Source organism: Ovis aries, chromosome 1, assembly GCF_016772045.2.
Source record: "Ovis aries strain OAR_USU_Benz2616 breed Rambouillet chromosome 1, ARS-UI_Ramb_v3.0, whole genome shotgun sequence".
Taxonomy (NCBI): Eukaryota; Metazoa; Chordata; class Mammalia; order Artiodactyla; family Bovidae; genus Ovis; species Ovis aries.
This window is the reverse complement of record NC_056054.1, coordinates 113,261,673-113,282,601: the sequence shown is the minus strand read 5'-3', so window position 1 is coordinate 113,282,601 and position 20,929 is coordinate 113,261,673. Positions and strand designations below refer to the sequence as shown.

The following is a 20,929-nucleotide window of genomic DNA, read 5'->3' as shown; positions in this document are numbered from 1 at the left end:
TAATCCCTTGAGTCTATTGGTCACTTCCACTGTATAATCGTAAGGGATTTGATTTAGGTCATAGCTGAATGGTCTAGTGGTTTTCCATACTTCAATTTTACTCTGAATTTGGCAATAAGGAGTTCATGGTCTGTGCCACAATCAGCTACCAGTCTTGTTTTTGCTGACTGTATAGAACTTCTCCATCTTTGGCTGCAAAGAATATAATCAATCTGATTTCGGTATTGACCATCTGGTGACGTCCATGTGTAGAGTTTTCTCTTGTGTTGTTGGTAGAGGGTATTTGCTATGACCAGTGCATTCTCTTGGCAAAACTCTATTAGACTTCGCCTTGCTTCAGGACCCAGAGATCCCACAGGTACTGAGACTAAGAATTGTGTTTGAGTGTCTCCTGTGGAGGTATGGGTCAGCAGTAGACTGACGCAGCAGCAGGGGCTCTGGGTGCAGCAGACCTGGGTATGGCATAAGTCCTCTTGGAGGAGGATGCCATTAACCCCACCATAGAGCTGCCAGAATTTACACAGGACTGGGAAACAGACTGGGCACAAACAGAACTTTATGTGCACCAAGACCCAGGAGAAAGGAGCAATGACCCCATAAGAGACTGATCCAGACTTGCTGGTAAGTGTCCAGGAGTCTCTGGCAGAGGCATGGGTTGGCAGTGGCCTGCTGCAGGGCTGGGGGCACTGAGTGTAACAGTGCATACATGGGACCTTTGAAGGAGGTTGCCATTATCTTCATTACCTCCATCATAATTTGGCCCCAGGTAAATAACAGCTGAAACTCCAATAGTTTGGCCAACTCATGCGAAGAGTTGACTCATTGGAAAAGACTCTGATGCTGGGAGGGATTGGGGCAGGAGGAGTAGGGGACGACAGAGGATGAGATGGCTGGATGGCATCACCTACTCGATTGACATGAGTTTGGTGAACTCTGGGAGTTGGTGATGGACAGGGAGGCCTGGTGTGCTGCAGTTCATGGGGTCACAAAGAATCGGACACGACTGAGCTACTGAACTGAACTAACAGAGAGGGAACACAGCCCCGCCCATCAACAGAACATTGGATTAAAGATTTACTGAGCATGGCCCTGCACATCAGAACAAGACCCAATTTCTAACTCAGTCAGTCTCTCCCATCAGGAAGCTTCCATAAGCTTCTTATTCTTCTCCATGAGAGGCCAGACAGACTGAAAACCACAAGCACAGAAAACTAACCAATCTGATCACATGGACCAGAGCCTGTCTAACTCAAAGAAACTATGAGCCATGCCATATTGGGCCACCCAAGACGGACGGATTATGATGGAAAGTTCTGACAAAATGTGATCCACTGGAGAAGGGAATGGCAAACCACCTCAGTATTTGTACCTTGAGAACCCCATGGACAGTATGAAAAGACAGTGTCCTGACACTGAAAGATGAAAGACCTCCCCAGGTTGGCAGGTGCCCAATATGCTACTGGAGATCAGTGGAGAAATAATTCCAGAAAGAATGAAGAAACAGAGACAAAGCAAAACAATACCCAGCTGTGGATGTGACTGGTGCTGGAAGCAAAGTCCACTGCTGTAAAGAGCAGTACTGCGGGAACCTGGAATGTCAAGTACATGAATCGAGGCAAACTGGAAGTGGTCAAACAGGAGATGGCAAGAGTGAATGTCAACATATTAGGAATCAGCAAACTAAATGGACTGGAATGGGTGAAGTAACTCAGATGACCATTAGATCTACTACTGTGGGCAAGAATCCCTTAGAAGAAATAGAGTAGCCCTCATAGTCAACAAAAGAGTCCGAAATGCAGTACTTGGATGCAATCTCAAAAACAACAGAATGATCTTGGTTCATTTCCACACCAAACCATTCAATATCACAGTAATCCAAGTCTATGCCCTGACCAGTAATGCTGAAGAAGTTGCAGTTGAACGGTTCTATGAAGACCTACAATACCTTCTAGAACTAACACCCAAAAAGATGTCCTTTTCATTATAGGGGACTGCAATGAGAAAACAAATTATAATGGCTGTATACACTAAAGGTATCCATATTTGTATATGAATGAAAAATAATATGGACATATAATGCTCTTGATATAATCATTAACTAAACTCAGGTTAAGTGAATCCTCAGACAACTCTGTTATATTTTTTATAATGTGCTTAAGACCTGAATAACAGTATATCTTAAAGTAAGCTAACAATTTATTTGGAAAAAAGCCTTCTAAAATAAGGATTTTTTTTTTAAAGTCTCTCTCTTCTAAGAAAAGACATTTTTTAATAATTTATTTTAATTGGAGGCTAATTACTTTACAATATTGTGGTGGTTTTTGCCATACATTGACATGAGTCAGTCATGGGTGTATATGTGTTCCCCATCCTGACCCTCCCTCCCACCTCCGTCCCTCCCCCATCCCTCAGGGTCATCCCAGTGCACCAGCCTTGAGCACACTGTCTCATGCATCGAACCTGGACTGGTAATCTATTTCAAATATGATAATATACATGTTTCAATGCTATTCTCTCAAATCATGCCACCCTCACCTTCTCCCACAAAGTCCAAAAGCCTGTTCTTTACATCTGTGTCTCTTTTGCTGTCTCGCATATAGGGTCATCGTTACCATCTTTCTAAATTCCATATATATGTGTTAGTATACTGTATTGGTGTTTTTCTTTCTGGCTTACTTCACTCTGTATCATAGGCTCCAGTTTCATCCATCTCATTAGAACTGATTCAAACGCATTCTTTTTATTGGCTGAGTAATATTCCACTGTGTATATGTACCACAGCTTTCTTATCCATTCATCTGCTGATGGACATCTAGGTTGCTTCCATGTCCTGGCTATTATAAACAGTGCTGTGATGAACATTGGGGTACACGTGTCTCTTTCTATTCTGGTTTCCTCGGTGTGTATGCCCAGCAGTGGGATTGCTGGGTCATATGGCAGTTCTATTTCCAGTTTTTAAGGAATCTCCATACTGTTCTCCATAGTGGCTGTACTGGTTTCCATTCCCACCAACATTGTAAGAGTGTTCCCTTTTCCCCGCACCCTCTCCAGCATTTATTGTTTGGAGACTTTTTGATAGCAGCCATTCTGACCGGCGTGAGATGGTACCTCATTGTGGTTTTGATTTGCATTTCTCTGATAATGAGTGATGCTGAGCATCTTTTCATGTGTTTGTTAGCCATCCGTATGTCTTCTTTGAAGAAATGTCTGTTTAGTTCTTTGGCCCACTTTTCATTGGGTCATTTATTTTTCTGGAATTGGGCTGCAGGAATTGCTTGTATATTTTTGAGATTAATTCTTTGAAAGGTATATTTTTAAAATAGCAAGTATTTATCAAAATTCATTTAGTCACTTCTTTTTTCAGCCAGAGAAGGAATCTGGCTAAAAGATCATGAAAGCAGAGATAAGTAAATGGCCAAACTTCAAGATCCATGTGTAGTTGTGAAGTCCCAAAACAAAAGGAGCTGTATCCTTTTGAAGTAGACTTTATACACTAATTTCCTTTGATTACTAAAGAAATTCCTCTTGCCTCTGAAGATTTTATATAAAGTTATATACTAAACAAAATTTTCCAAGAAACAAATAATATACATTAAGAAAATATGCCACTCTTCTAAGCATGTATTAGGTATTACTTTAGGCCTTAACTTAGAAAATGTCATTGTCATTCTGTGAAACTCTCCTTTATGGCCTTCTGTGGGAATAAACCTTTGGCAAACATTTTGAATCATTGACATCACCAGTCAACCTTTCTGCACTATTAGAGTTTTTCTTATTCTTTGTCCAAAGCTACAAGTTTCTGGTTCATGCTACTTGAATCTGCAGAGATACTAGACATCAAGCCTTCTCCACAAAAAAAAAAAAAAAAAAAAAGCAACAAGGTCTAACAACAATCCACTCCAATAATTTCACCAAGGTGACTTTTTTCTTAGCTCTAAAGCTTGGATTCAGAGATAAGCACAAAGCTGATACATCTCTGGCTAGTACAACTATAAATAAAGCAAAGATTGGTCATCTCTGACTGAACTTTCTGCTGGAATTTGGCACTGCCCATGTTACTTCTTAGAACAGCAAAATAGATTTAAATTTCCCTAAGTAAAACAGATGTAAATATACACCTTAAATGATTATGAAAAACAATGAACTTTCCCTTAGTGAACCATACATAAAATTGCTTTGTTCAATAAACACTGAGTGACTGGCATTGTGCTGAGTGTCAGCTGTAGTAATAAAAACGCATATGACACTTCCTGTCTGTCAGAGGCTTGTGATACATATGAGAAGACAAGCCTCTGAGACCAAAAACTAGGGACCAATAAAGAAAGGACTGTTTTTAAAAAAGCAGGTGTTATGTGATAAAATAAACAGTTTATGAAGCTCTAAAGGTTCATCACAATCTTTTTCTCAGACTAGTAGTCCAAGCTATTCCTTCTGCATAAACTTGCTGGTACATTTAAAGAAATCCACCCTATTTCTTTGGTCACAAATAAATGGACCATGGATCATGAGCCAGATTACTGCAGAAATTCCATATAATTTTATATATATATAAAATTATATATATATTTTTTAATTTTATATATATATATATATATATATATAAAATCAAGCTCTCTTTTATGTTTGGGGAGTCTGAGTAAGATATCTGAGAAAAAGACTAAAATGGAGTTACTGGAGCTGCTGTTGAATCAGGAATGACAACAAGCCACTATTCTAATTTTCCATGAGGACTAGTGTACGTTCTAAGCTATGAAATGTAAGAGTTGGTTTATTAAATAGTGGTATACTAAACAGTCAATAGCTACATCTATTTTTTTATATATTAAAATATTTGTTAAACACATGTCCAATTATAAAATAAAATAATACGGTTTGCTTACTGGCTCCATTAATTTTCATTTATACTAAGCAAAACCTGAAGGCATCAAAATTCCTACACTTAATTTCTAATGCAGTCACACAGTATCAATTACAGTAATTTCTGTCAATGAAATTAAGAGCCTGAGTGAGACTTCTACATGTTTCTTTTTTTCCCCTTATTTATTTTTATTGAGATTTCTACATCTTTCTGCACAAGAAACAATGCCACTTAACTTTTTGATAAAATTGTTAGCATATTTTATACTGAAAAAAATGGAAAAGAAAACTAAGCATGTAAGCATGAGATCACTATGTCTCTCATTTTCATTTTAGCAAGAACAAAAAGAACAACCCAGGACTTAAGAATCAAATTCCTGTCCAATGACATAGTCATCATGATAAAATTAACTTCCTTATCCCTACTGTTGAAACAAAATAAAGCAAGAAAAAGTAAAAAAGGATGCCATCTCTCTCTAAGGACTTCTAACGACTGTTATCTAGTTAAGTTCATGCTTATCCTCACTTTTCCTTGATATAAAACACTAAGATATGATAAATCAGTAATTAGGAAATGAAAAACTCAAACAGAATGTGAGAGTCCAACAGTTTTCTTAAACATGAGACAGTTCCTTCCAGAACATCAGAAGACTGGAGGGAGGGTGACAAGTAATTTTCTAGCAGCACTTTTCACAGCAAACTAATGAGAATTAGCTTTTACAAATGTAAGAAATGTAACATATTCATTAAAAAAAAAAGAAGAGCATTCATCTTCCTTTGTAAAAACACAGTTCTTTTAAGGCTACAATAATTTTCTCCATAACAAATACTTGTTCTCCTCCCTAGAAAAATGTTACTAGTCATGATGTCAATCTGTGGCTTGACAATTGCTACTTTTAATGTATACTGTACTGTTTTCATCAAATAATACAGAAATTATCCCAAACCTAAGGAAAAGTATTCAGCTATTTCAGTGTTTGTTTTGTGGTTATATTCATTATATACATACATCAACACGTCTGTTTTCACACCCATCAAATCTCTTCTTCATAGTGCTGGATCCCATTTACATTTCCCCCCAACATGACTGTGTCAGCCCAAAGCAACACTAAGTTCTCATCAGCCAAAAGAGCTGGAGCCTTGCCGAAACCCTGTTTTCAGCTGCCCCCTTTCTGCTGAAAATGAACTTTGAGGCTGGTGCAGTAAAGAAACACATTGATTACATCTGAGAGGATAGACTGAGCACAGGGAATTTTTGAGAAAAGGCAGAAGTCATGAGATACCTTCACTATAGTATCCCAAATCTCCTAACACATTGGATTAACGACTACACGTACATGAAATGTTTGACTGCCCTAATCTTAAGTCCAAAATTCTGAGCCGCTAGATATTTATACTTCAGGAAAAGAACTAACTGAAAATTTCAGTGATAGTGAGTTGTGACAATAATCAGAGAATGAATCGTTTACTGTCAGCATATGCTTATTTCTATCATGCCTCTCTACATTCTTTAAAAAAGGAAAAAGAAAAACCTAGGATACAAATTACCAAGGAATTCTAACCTATTCATGTGTTACTGGTTTAACATATAGCACTTTAAGAGAGATATTCAAATGGCAATTCCATGAAAAATGTATTTTCATTTTAGAGGAAAAGCAGATGGCATGAAAATAAGCTTTGCATTTTACCCCATTTAGTCTAACATTTGTAACATTCAGAACTGGTCATATAAACATTTTATTTTGCATAAATGACTAATTATCTTATATATTCTTCACTAGTAAGAGTAAATGCTTGATGAAGGAGAGAGAAAAGAATAGAAAGTCTCAGTCACATAGATCCAAACATTCCACAAATAATGTATTAATCAGCTCATAACTCATATTAAGCTAAAACTTAGGAAGTCTATTTTCCAATAACCAAATGGGAAAACCACCATAAAGCCTAAAAAGAAATTTTTGTTTTTACTTCTCCTTTAGTTATAAACAAACAATATGGCTATAGGGACAACAAAGAATAAAAATCAATAACCAGCTTACATTTTCTAAATATTGTCTGGTATCAACTCCATGTTCCTCTTCATAACTTGAACAGCTCAAAGTCAAGCTTCTATTATAGCACTTAGAGTGTTCCATTGATACAATTTATTCTCTATTGCTTCCTATCTCATATATTTTTATCTTCCATAGTATTCAGCCCAATGCCTTGTGTACAGCAAGTATTCAAAAATATTTCTTTTATTCTTTCAAAATGAACTTACCCTTCGAAATGACACAACATAAAATGTGTCTCCCCTTCTGTGGATAGCTTCAAAGAAGTCTTGGTAACTTCTGGGTGAAGCATAATACACCTGTAGCTCACTCCCTGAGTTCCTGCTGAAGTAAGAAAATGGCAAAGTGCTCTTAAACTGATGAATTTCTATCCTCTCAAAAATGCTTCCTAATCTAAGGTGACATCTGAATCATAAGAATCTCTCTCAACCAAAATATTAGTAACATTTTGGCAGTAATTTTTATAATAACATTTTGAAAAGCTAAGATCCAGTTCACTAAAGCTAAACTCTCATTTCTGAATCAAGGCTCTAAAATGTATCAGACAGTCAAGTGCATTGCAAAGCATGTAAAAGCAACAGAAGAACCAGAAAATAGACTTTTGCATCAGTTTGCATGATTTTAAAATTTTGGTAACAAAAATTAAGTCTGAGGAAAAGTTCTTTTTCACCATTCCGTCAAATCTGTGAAAGCACACTTGCCTATGAGGCTGCACAAAAGGTGAAAAAGAGCTTAGGATCTGGAAACAAATATACCTGTCTCTGAATTCCTGTTCCACCCCTCAACTGGGCATTCTTGGGGAAATCCATCCCGGAGCAACTTCATTTTCCTCATCAGTAAAATGAGGGTAACCACATAAACCTTTCAGGACTATTCCTGGGGTCAGAGATGTTAGTATCAAGCATGTTACTCCTATGGGTCCTGTTCCATAGGAGTCACTCAACAATTATTAACCATAGACATTAAAAGTATCATGTCAGTGCCTTGGTAAAATTATACCTAAAAATGTAATACCTCAAACCACATCATGTCCCGAAAGATGTATTCAAATGGTATTAATATAGTTCTTAATAATATTTTCAGTCTTTTATTGTTTAGTACAGTAAGCTAATACCTAAAGTTAAAGAGAGTAAAAAAAAAAATGTTTATTTTTCTTCAAAAACAAAAATCATATATATTTAATTCTTATACATTCTCCTATGTCTTCAAACTTTTATTAACTTAAGAGGAAGGAAAGATTGACCTAAAAGGAAATTATAAATGAGCCATGCCATAAAAACTTCCTTTGAAATAATTTCACGTACTCAATAGGCCATTCCTAAATATAGTATTTTGCCTACTACTGCTAAGTCGCTTCAGTTGTGTCCAACTCTGTGCGACACCATAGATGGCAGCCTACCAGCTCCACCATCCCTGGGATTCTCCAGGCAAGAACACTGGAGTGGGTTGCCATTTCCTTCCCCAATGCATGAAAGTGAAAAGTGAAAGTGAAGTTGCTCAGTTGTGTCCGACTCTTAGCGACCCCATGGACTGCAGCCCACCAGGCTCCTCTATCCACGGGATTTTCCAGGCAAGAGTACTGGAGTGGGTTGCCATTGCCTTCTCACAACTCTTATTATTTACAGTAGTTATGTTCTGTAAAGTCAGTGTGAACTCTGAATGAGAAAACACTGAACCATTCTCCTAAGGGAAATATAGGTTAGGTTCCTGTGAGCCCTTAGTTACAGCATTTTTGTTAACTGATCAGCATATAACCTTGCTTTATATGTTTCCATCTAAAGACACTTTCTTTAACAAATACTGTCCACTCATTAACAAAACACTCACAGCCAACAGCACTATAACCCATGTACAAATGCAGTTTATCTAACACATATTTTCTCTACATGGCACAATACAGCTTTCTCGAGCTCTTACAGACACTAGGCAGCACACTTCAGCACTAATGCTGGGGGCAATTTTAAGTGATGAATTTACAAGCAAAAATCGTACAATGTAAAAAATATGGCACTAAACAGATCTTGGAAAGGACAAGTGTTTATAGTATGAGAGCTAAAACAGGAAGCCAAAGTACTGTTTTGCTGCAATGACCATGAAAGTACCTTGAGTATTGATTGGGTGTACAAACAAATTTTCTCAACTACGAGGATTCATAAATACAGAATACATGAATAATGAAGGTCAACTATAATTCCCTTTAAAACATTTTTTTTAAACTGTTTTTTAAATAGCAGTTTAGGTTCAAGTAGTTTTCAGTTTTAAATAGCAACTTTGAGATTAAAAGAAATGCAAAAGGCAAAATGGCTGTCTGAGGTCTTACAGATACTTGTGAAAAGAAGAGAAGTGAAAGGCAAAGAGAAAAGGAAAAATATATCCACTTGAATGCAGAGTTCCAAAGAATAGCAAGGAGAGATAAGAAAGCCTTCCTCAGTGACCAGTGCAAAGAAACAGAGGAAAACAACAGAATGGGAAAGTCTACAGATCTCTTCAAGACAATTAGAGATACCAAGGGAACATTTCATGCAAAGATGGGCTCAATAAAGGACAGAAATGGTATGGACCTAATAGAAGCAGAAGATATTAAGAAGAGGTAGCAAGAATACACAGAAGAACTGTACAAAAAAGATCTTCACAACCAAGATAATCATGATGATGTGATCACTCACCTAGAGCCAGACATCCTAGAGAGTGAAGTCAAGTGGGCCTTAGGAAGCATCACTATGAACAAAGCTAGTGGAGGTGATGGAATTCCAGTGGAGCTATTTCAAATCCTGAAAGATGATGCTGTGAAAGTGCTACACTCAATATGCCAGCAAATTTGGAAAACTCAGCAGTGGCCACAGGACTGGAAAAGGTCAATTTTCATTCCAATCCCAAAGAAAGGCAATGCCAAAGAATGCTCAAACTGCTGCACAATTGTACTCATCTCACACGCTAGTAAAGTAATGCTCAAAATTTTCCAAGCCAGGCTTCAATGGTACGTGAACTGTGAACTTCCAGATGTTCAGGCTGGATTTAGAAAAGGCAGAGGAACCAGAGATCACACTGCCAACATCCACTGGATCATCAAAAAAGCAAGAGAGTTCCAGAAAAACATCTACTTCTGCCTTTGACTATGCCAAAGGCTTTGACTGTGTGGACCACCACAAACTGTGGAAAATTGTTCAAGAGATGGGAGTACCAGACCACCTGACCTGCCTCTTAAGAAATCTGTATGCAGGCCAGGAAGCAACAGTTAGAACTGGACATGGACCAACAGACTGGTTCCAAATAGGGAAAGGAGTACGTCAAGGCTGTATATTGTCACCCTGCTTATTTAACTTATATGCAGAATACATCACGAGAAACGCTGGGCTGGAAGAAGCACAAGCTGGAATCAAGACTGCCGGGAGAAATATCAATAGCCTCAGATATGCAGATGACACCATCCTTATGGCAGAAAACAAAGGAGAACTGAAGAGCCTCTTACTGAAAGTGAAAGAGGAGAGTGAAAAAAGTTGGCTTAAAGCTCAACATTCAGAAAACTAAGATTATGGCATCTGGTCCCATCACTTCATGGGAAATAGATGGGGGAACAGTGACAGACTATTTGGGGGGGCTCCAAAGTCACAGCTAATTGTGACTGCAGCCATGAAATTCAAAGACACTTGCTCCTTAGAAGAAAAGTAATTACCAACCTAGACATCATATTAAAAAGCAGAGACATTACTTTGCCAAAAAAGTCCATCTAGTCAAGGCTATGGTTTTTCCAGTGGTCATGTATGGAAGTGAGAGTTGGACTATAAAGAAAGCTGAGCACCGAAGAACTGATGCTTTTGAACTGTGGTGTTGGAGAAGACTCTTGAGAGTCCCTTGGACTGCAAGGAGATCCAACTAGTCCATCCTAAAGGAAATCAGTCCTGAATATTCATTGGAAGGACTGATGCTGAAGCTGAAACTCCAATACTTTGGCCACCTGATGTGAAGAACTGACTCATTTGAAAAGACCCTGATGCTGGGAAAGATTCAAGGCATGAGGAGAAGGGAAAAAATGGAGGATGAGATGGTTGCATGGCATCACTGACTCAATGGACATGAGTTTGAGTAAGCTCTAGGAGTTGGTGATGGACAGGGAGACCTGGCGTGCTGCAGTGCATGGGCTCACATTGAGTCAGACACAACTTAGTGACTGAACTAAGAGATTAAAAACATTTTTAACTAATGAAGAAACAATATGCCATCATAATAATGTATCAAAAAGTGAATATATTTTTAACATACACATAGTAATTGAATGAAATATTCTGGTTACAGAGATCTATAAGTTACTACATAGAGCTGAACAATCTATTTCTATAAGATAATGATGGGAACAAGTTTAAGATGGAAGCAAAGTGTGCATTTCAAATTTACTGAAATACTAGGTATTTAGAATTCCTTAACCAAGAGCCTCCACACTTTCTTACCTGATACTAGTGGTTTCTGTGTATTGGACAGCCATGAGCTGAGAATTTGAGCCCTGTTCCAGAGCACCCTGAAAGAAAAGAAAATGTTTTAATGTTAAATAATGAAATTATTTGAAAAGTCTCCTATATTGAGCATCTATATTTGTATTTACTAAACTTCATTGAAGTATTCTTAAAGTTTTCTTCATGAATATTCTGACATTAAATTTACATAACTAAACACTAATAAAGAAATTAGAACTCATTTGGTCATATTCTGGGCTGAAAGACGTGTCTTATGGACAGTAAGTCATTTAAGGGACTTCCCATAAAGATTCAAAATATAGCCACAAAACTTAGTCCAAGTATCACAGGTTTTATGACCAGCTCATACAAGTATTACTGAATGTATAACTTAAGCATTAGTCGCTCAGGCATGACTGACTCTTTGCGATCCCTTGGGCTATAGCCCACCAGGCTCCCTTGTCCATGGAATTCTCCATACAAGAATACTGGAGTGTGTAGCCATTCCCTTCTCCAGGGGATCTTCCCAACTCAGGGATCAAACCCAGACCCACTGCACTGCAGGGAGATTCTTACTGTCAGAGCCACCAGGGAAATCATTAACAATTTGTGTTTGTCTCAAATAATTATTTTCCCAATGAAAATTTCCTAAAGTATGAAAAGAAAGTAAAGTCATATCAGACTCTTTGCTGACCCCTGGACTATACAGTCCATGGAATTTTCTAGGCCAGAATACTGGAGTGTGTAGCCTTTCCCTTCTCCAGGGGATTTTCCTAACCCAGGGACACATCTCCTGCATTGCAGGCAGATTCTTTACCAGCTGAGCCAAAAGGGAAGCCCAAAGTATGAAAGGACCAGAACAAAACTAGATGCTAATGTTTACTTTGAGTAAACACAAAGATCTTCATGCCTACATAGACCTATAGACTAGTCCATCACTAAAGAGATCTCACCAATGACTCTTCGCCTTCTAGAACCATTAGTGGTCTACATAGACTATGGTAGAAACTTCTCTCCCACTTAGCATCTGCTTTGCACTGAGTCTGAGTCTGAAGTCACTCAGTCATGTCCGATTCTTTGCGACCCCATGGACTGTAGCCTATCAGGCTCCTCCCTCCATGGGATTTTCCAGGCAAGAGTGCTGGAGTGGATTGCCATTTCCTTCTCCAGGGGATCTTCCCAACCCAGGAATCGAACCCAGGTCTCCCGCATTGCAGACAGATGCTTTACCGTCTGAGCCACCAGGGAAGCTACATACTGCTTTGCACTATGTCTTCTTATATACCCTGGCAGCTTTGTAAATTGATCTTCAAAAAACTTTTATAAGACTATCAGAGTTCAAGAGCACATTAGGAATTGACTTTACTATTACCTTGTCAGTGACTTAGCTAACTTTAATCACAAGATTACTAGCATTTGTTTGTTACTGTATCCATCCATTCTTCCTTCAGCAATCAAACTTTCATAGAATGTGCCTACTACATGTACAGGTGCTACAGAATTTGACTTCTGCCATCAGGAAGCTTGCAGTGTAACTGGGAAGACAATAAAGTATAATGCTAAAACACAAGAATATACAAAGGGTTAAGGGAAGAGAAGAAGGAACAATTTTGTTTGGTGGTGGATGGAACCAATATGCAAGGATGAAAAGAGGGCTTCTAATTCCTGGCTCTGTAACAAGTCAAGGGTCTTATTTTATAAAAAACTAATGTAGGTCGTAAATATTGTAAGTGCTCAAAAACGTATTAAACAAAAATAAAAAGAGCACACATAAAATGAAAAGAAAAAGATATTTAAATAATAAAATATACTTACTGATATGCTTATCAAGTAGTAAATAAATCCAAAATTAAACTACAGTTAGTGGATAATATAAATTTTAAAATAAATAGATTAAATAGTAGATGAATTTTAAATGATTTTGCTACTTTGGCACATATGAAATAAGCACAGAAGTCTGAAAAAAGCCAGATTTCTTCTCATAGATTCAGAAATGAGTGGGTAGGCTTTAAAGAAAGCTGAGTGACTTACAGAGACAGCAGGCAAACAGAAACTGAACATGCCATTTACCTATTCAAGATTTACACCAATAAACAAAGGGACTTGTGAAAACTTGGCCATGAACTTCAACATTTTTAGCTCTGTAGACTTAGCACAGGGTTATAATCAGGAAAAAAAAAAGAATAGTGAGACATTTACATAGAAATGCAGTACTTGGAAGCAATCTCAAAAACGACAGAATAATCTCTGTTCGTTTCCAAAGCAAACCATTCAACATCATACTAATCCAAGTGTATGCCCCAACCAGTAATGCTGAAGAAGCTGAAGTTGAACAGTTCTATGAAGACCTACAAGACCTTTTAGAACTAACACCCAAAAATGATGTCCTTTTCATGATACGGGACTGGAATGCAAAAGTAGGAAATCAAGAAACACCTGGAGTAACAGGCAAATTTGGCCTTGGAATGCGGAATGAAGCAGGGCAAAGACTAATAGAGTTTTGCCAAGAAAATGCACTGGTCATAACAAACACTCTCTTCCAACAACACAAGAGAAGACTCTACACATGGATATCACCAGATGGTCAACACCGAAATCAGACTAATTATATTCTTTGCAGCCAAAGATGGAGAAGCTCTATACAGTCAACAAAAACAAGACCGGGAGCTGACTGTGGCTCAGATCATGAACTCCTTATTACCAAATTCAGACTTAAATTGAAGAAAGTAGGGAAAACCACTAGACCATTCAGGTATGACCTAAATCAAATCCCTTATGGTTATACAGTGGAAGTGAGACATAGATTTAAGGGCCTAGATCTGATAGATAGAGTGCCTGATGAACTATGGAATGAGGTTCATGACATTGTACAGGAGACAGGGAGCAAGACCATCCCCATGGAAAAGAAATGCAAAAAAGCAAAATGGCTGTCTGAGAAGGCCTCACAAATAGCTGTGAAAAGAAGAGAAGCGAAAAGCAAAGGAGAAAAGGAAAGATATAAGCATCTGAATTCAGAGTTCCAAAGAATAGCAAGAAGGGATAAGAAAGTCTTCCTCAGCGATCAATGCAAAGAAATAGAGGAAAACAACAGAATGGGAAAGACTAGAGATCTCTTCAAGAAAATTAGAGATACCAAGGGAACATTTCATGCAAAGTTGGGCTCGATAAAGGACAGAAATGGTATGGACCTAACAGAAGCAGAAGATATTAAGAAGAGGTGGCAAGAATACACAGAGGAACTGTACAAAAAAGATCTTCACGACCAAGATAATCACGATGATGTGATCACTCATCTAGAGCCAGACATTCTGGAATGTGAAGTCAAGTGGGCCTCTGAAAGCATCACTACGAACAAAGCTAGTGGAGGTGATGGAGTTCCAGTTGCGCTATTTCAAATCCTGAAAGATGATGCTGTGAAAGTGCTACACTCAATATGCCAGCAAATTTGGAAAACTCAGCAGTGGCCATAGGACTGGAAAAGGTCAATTTTCATTCCAATCCCAAAGAAAGGCAATGCCAAAGAATGCTCAAACTGCTGCACAATTGCACTCATCTCACACGCTAGTAAAGTAATGCTCAAGATTCTTCAAGCTATACTTCAGCAATATGTAAACCATGAATTTCCAGATGTTCAAGCTGGTTTTGGAAAAGGCAGAGGAACCAGAGATCAAATTGCCAACATCCGCTGGATCATGGAAAAAGCAAGAGAGTTCCAGAAAACATCTATTTCTGCCTTATTGACGATGCCAAAGCCTTTGACTGTGTGGATCACAATAAACTGTGGAAAATTGTTCAAGAGATGGGAGTACCAGACCACCTGACCTGCCTCTTTAGAAACCTGTATGCAGGTCAGGAAGCAACAGTTAGAACTGGACATGGAACAACAGACTGGTTCCAAATAGGAAAAAGAGTACGTCAAGGCTATATATTATCACTCTGCTTATTTAACCTTTATGCAGAGTACATCATGAGAAATGGTGGAAGAAGCACAAGCTGTAATCAAGATTGCTGGGAGAAATATCAATAACCTCAGATATGCAGATGACACCATCCTTCTGGCAGAAAGTGAAGAGGAAGTAAAAAGCCTCTTGATGAAAGTGAAAGTGAAGAGTGAAAAAGTTGACTTAAAGCTCAACATTCAGAAAACGAAGATCATGGCATCTGGTCCCATCACTTCATGGGAAATAGATGAGGAAACAGTGGAAATAGTGTCAGACTTTTTTTTTTTGGGCTCCAAAATCACTGCAGATGGTGATTGCAGCCATGAAAGTAAAAGACGCTTACTCCTTGGAAGAAAAGTTATGACCAACCTAGATAGCAGAGACATTACTTTGCCAACAAAGGTCCATCTAGTCAAGGCTATGGTTTTTCCTGTGGTCATGTAAGGATGTGAGAGTTGGACTGTGAAGAAGGCTGAGCACTGAAGAATTGATGCTTTTGAACTGTGGTGTTGGAGAAGACTCTTGAGAGTCCCTTGGACTGCAAGGAGATCCAACCAGTCCATTCTGAAGGAGATCAGCCCTGGGATTTCTTTGGAAGGACTGATGCTGAAGCTGAAACTCCAGTACTTTGGCCACCTCATGACAGGAGTTTTATTGGAAAAGACTCTGATGCTAGGAGGGATTGGGGACAGGAGGAGAAGGGGATGACAGAGGATGAGATGGCTGGATGGCATCAATGACTCGATGGACGTGAATCTGAGTGAACTCCGGGAGTTGGTGATGGACAGGGAGGCCTGGCGTGCTGTGATTCATGGCGTCGCAAAGAGTCAGAAACAACTGATCGACTGAACTGAAGTGAGAAAGATGTTAAAATCTCCAATTATGTTGTAGATTTGTTTTTCCCTTTAATTCTGTCATTTTTATGCACTGTTTTTGAAACTTTGTTACTTGGAGCCTATACATTTATTTATTTATTTATTTATTTAATTTTTTGTATTTTTTAAATTTTTTAAATTTTAGTATCTTTAATTGTTACATGCGTTCCCAAACATGAACCCCCCTCCCACCTCCCCTCCCCATAACATCTTTCTGGGTCATCCCCATGCACCAGCCCCAAGCATGCTGTATCCTGCGTCAAACATAGACTGGCGATTCAATTCTTACATGATAGTATACATGTTAGAATGTCATTCTCCCAAATCATCCCACCCTCTCCCTCTCCCTCTGAGTCCAAAAGTCCGTTATACACGTCTGTGTCTCTTTCCCTGTCTTGCATACAGGGTCGTCATTGCCATCTTCCTAAATTCCATATATATGTGTTAGTATACTGTATTGGTGTTTTTCTTTCTGGCTTACTTCACTCTGTATAATCGTGGAGCCTATACATTTAGAATTGAATGCTCCTCTCAATATGAAATTTGATTGTCTTCTGTAATATTCTCTATTTACTTTGTTTGATTAACATAGCCACATCAGCATTCTAATGCTTAGTGTTTGCACATAAAACACTTTACCCTTTATTTGCATCTGTCTGTGTCTTTATGTTTAAAATGTCATTTCTTGCAAACAGCATGTAGTTGAGTCTTTCCTTTTAAAAAATCTACTTTGTTAATTTCTCCCTTTTAATTGATATGTTTAGGCCATTAACTTTAATTACTAATATAGTTGAGTTTGTTTCTATTACCCTCGTATATATTTTCTATTTATCTTAATTATTCTTTATTTGTTTATTCTTTTGGCTGAAATATACACTTTTTTACCATTTCATTTTTACTGATGATATCACCTTTTCAGCTATTGCTTGTGCTCATTTTTAGTGGTTGCTCTAGAGATTATACTTTGATCTTTAAGCTACTAGTCTACCTCCAAATATTACTTGAACTGTATAAAAACTTTATAAGAGTATAATTCCTTTTATCCCCCTCCCTTTTTGTTCTTATTATCTTATATTTTATATCTAAACAAACTATAAACCACAACCAGCTGCTGTAAGTTTTGCTTTTAAAATAGTCTTTTTAAGATCCCAAATAGCTAAAGCAATGTTGGGAAAAAAAAATGGAGCTGGAAGAATCAGGGTCCCTGACTTCAGGCTACACTAGAAAGCTATAGTCATCAAAAGAGTATGATACTGGCAGAAAAATAGAAATATTGATCAATGAAACAGGACAGAAAACCCAGAAATGAACCGATGCACCTATGGTCAATTTATAACAAAGGAGGCAAAAATATACAGTATAGAAAAACAGTCTCTTCAACAAATGGTGCTGGGAAAATAGGACCACTACATGTAAAAAAATGAAATAAGATCATTCTTTAATACCATACACGCAAATAAGCTCAAAATGGATTAAAGACCTAAATGTGAGACTGGACACTATAAAACTACTAGAGGAAAACATAGGCAGAAGACTCTGACAAATCACAGCAGTATATTTTTGGATCTGTCCCCAGAATAATGGAAATAAAAACAAAAATAAACAAATGACATCTACTTAAAGTCAAAAGCTTTTACACAGAAAAGGAAACAATAAACAAGGCAAAAAGACTGGGAGAAAATATTTACAAATGATGTCACTGACAAAGGATTAGTCTCCAAAATTTACAAACAGCTCATGATGCTTAACAGCATCAAAACAAACAATCCAATCAAAAAATACACAGAAGACCTAAACAGACATTTCTCCAATAAAGATATACAGACGGTCAAGAGGCACCTGAAAAGATATGTTCAACACGGTTAATTATCAAAATGGCTATCATCGAAAAATCCACAAACAATAAATGCTAGAGAAGGTGTAGAGAGAAGGAAACCCTCCTACACTGTTGGTGGGAATTTAACTGGTACAGCCAGTGTGAAGAACAGTATGGAGGTTCCTTAAAAATCTAAACACAGAGCTACCATATGACCCTGCAATCCCACTCTTGGGCATGTATCTTGAGAAAAACATGATCTCAAATGATACATGCACCCCAAAGTTCACTGCAGCACTATTCACAACAGCCAAGACATGGAAGCAACCTAAATGTCCATCAACAGAGGAATGAATGAAGGAGATGGGGTACACATATACACTGGAATATTACTTAGCCATTAAAAAGAATGAAATAACGCCATTTTGTAGCAACATGGATGGACCTAGAGATTGTCATAGTGAGTAAAGTTACATCAGACAGAGAAAAATCATATGACATCCCTTATATGCAAAATCTTTTTTTCTAAAAAGACATGATAAAAATGAACTTACAAAACAGAAAGACACTCAGACTTAGAAAATGGGTAAAGGGATAGTTAGGGAGCTTGGGATAGACATGTACACACTGCTATATTTAAAATGGATAACCAACAAGGACCTACTGTGCATACAGCACATGGAACTCTGCTCAGTGTTACGTGGCTGCCTGGATGCCACTCCTAGGGGAGTTTGAAGGAGAATGGATACATGCATATGAATGGATGAGCCCCTTCATTGCTCACCTGAAACTATCACATTATTAATCGGCTATACCCGATTTCCTTGGAGAAGGAAATGACAACCCACCCCAGTATTCTTGCCTGGAGAATCCCATGGACAGAGGAGCTTGGTGGGCTACAGTCCACGGGTTGCAAAGAGTCAGACACAACTAAGTGACTTCACTTTCATACCCCAATACAAAATAAAAAGTTTTTTTTTAAGATAATAGTCTTTTAAAGACTTTGATATACACAAAATAAAGATACTGAAACAAACAAAAAAACAGCCATTTATTTTTATCCAAATATTTAACCATTGTGGTGCTTTTCACTCCTGATAATCTGGTGTTCTGTCTGGTACCATTTCCCTTAGTCTGAAAAACTCATGTTAGTATTTCTTATAGTGCAGATCTTCTGGAGACAAATTATCTCAGTTTTTATCTGTCTGAAAATATCTTTATTTTGCCTTCATTTGGAATGATATTTTTACTAATTTGCCCCTTTATCTTTTCTAATAACTCACAGTCCAGGAAGAGGGCAGAATTATGAAATGGGACAAATCAAATCAAGAATATAAGGCTTAGAGATGACAGAAATTTAAAAAATAATGTTCATTTGTCAAATTTATAAAATACCTTATTGGACTATTAGGTCCTTTGCACAAGAAGGTTGAAATGAGCAAAGAAGACTAAGCAGAGTAGATACAGGTTTTGTATACTAAGAAACAAAGCCAGATGAATTCTTTATATGCTTTGGTATCAACAACAGCAGAAGCAGAATGACTCTTCTTCCCCTAACTGACCAAGAACTTCATTTAACCTTTAACAAACATAGATTTATCCTTGTCATTCCTTTTTTCTGTAATAGCTAAGACTCCCATTTTTTACCATTATCTAAGCTCCCTACTAAAAATATATGTACCCAAGATAGCAGAGAAAGAGATAAGATTTTAAACTACAAATCTCCAAATGTTCAAAACCCATGAAATTAAAGAAAAATTCTTTATCTTCCACTAAAATTTCTGTAAGATTAAAGAACACCAAGCACCCTTACAAAGTTAACTCTCTGCTTATTTATCTAATGAACAGGAAAGAATAACATGAAAAAATATGTCAAAAGATAAGACAAAAAACTTATTTAGGCCAATGATTTAATCTATTTTTCATAAAGCCCATTTTGCCAGCTGTGTGGAATTCTCCACTGGCAACAGTCTCTTCCTGCTCCCTTTTCACTCTTCCCTGTATAACAAAGGATGAAAGCCTGACAACTACATTACCCAAACTTTTTTGCTACCAGGGTCTAGATATAATTTAGGTTCTACCAATAATATTCACTTGCACCAGATTTGGAAAACAGAGGGAGACAGAGTTCATTTTTTTCTCTGGCCATGGAGGCAGCTAATGTGTAGGCTTTGGCAGATGTGAGTTTTGGCAGTACTAGACACTGTATTCCAATGCGACTAAGCAGCTTTGGGACTTTGAGGTAACTATGGTATTAGTAATGATTCCCTGTCGCCTCCAGAAGTACTACCAACAAATAAAGTTGCCATAATAGGTGAACAAAAGGTAAGTGGCCCAGAGAAACACACAATGGATAATCAGAGACTCTCAATGTTAGAGCTTAAGCTCATTTAGACTAAACCTCATTATTTTATAGATGAAAACAGTCCCTTACTGGCTAAAAGTCCATGGTTCTCAATATCCTTTTAATGTACTTTAGAACATACATACTGCTTCCAATTAGTTTCCAAATAATCAAATAGTTAAGGCGTTCTATTAGCATATCCACTAGCTTCCCTTGTGGCTCAGCTGATAAAGAATCTGCCCGCAATGCGAGACCTGGGTTCAATCCCTGGGTCGGGAAGATCCCCTGGAGAAGGGAACGGCTACCCACTCCAGTATTCTGACCTGGAGAATTCCATGGACTATACAGTCCATGGGGTTGCAAAGAGTTGGATGCAACTTTCACTTTTACTTTATCTTCCCTGGTGGCTGATGGTAAAGCATCTGCCTGCAATGTGGGAGACCTGGGTTCGATCCCTGGGTCGGGAAGATACCCTGGAGAAGGAAATGGCAACCCACTCCAGTACTGTTGCCTGGAAAATTCCATGGATAGAAGAGCCTGTCCATGGGGCTATAGTCCATGGGGTCGCAAAAGAGTCAGACATGATTGAGCGACTTC

The 20,929-nt window shown here is 37.9% G+C and overlaps 1 protein-coding gene across 3 annotated transcripts in view; it reads right to left on the bottom strand.

The window, feature by feature from the left end:
• The window catches only part of ATF6 (activating transcription factor 6), a 248,398-nt gene that overhangs the window by 120,119 nt on the left and 107,350 nt on the right, over window positions 1-20,929 (bottom strand). The window contains exons 14-15 of one of the 3 annotated variants that reach the window (XM_042256929.1): window positions 11,354-11,421; window positions 7,118-7,232 (exon numbers count right to left, since the gene is read on the bottom strand). In XM_042256929.1, coding sequence (XP_042112863.1) covers window positions 7,118-7,232; window positions 11,354-11,421 — 183 coding nt within the window. The remainder of the gene's footprint in view (window positions 1-7,117; window positions 7,233-11,353; window positions 11,422-20,929) is intronic. The other 2 variants (XM_060415542.1, XM_060415543.1) reach the window with 2 other exon arrangements.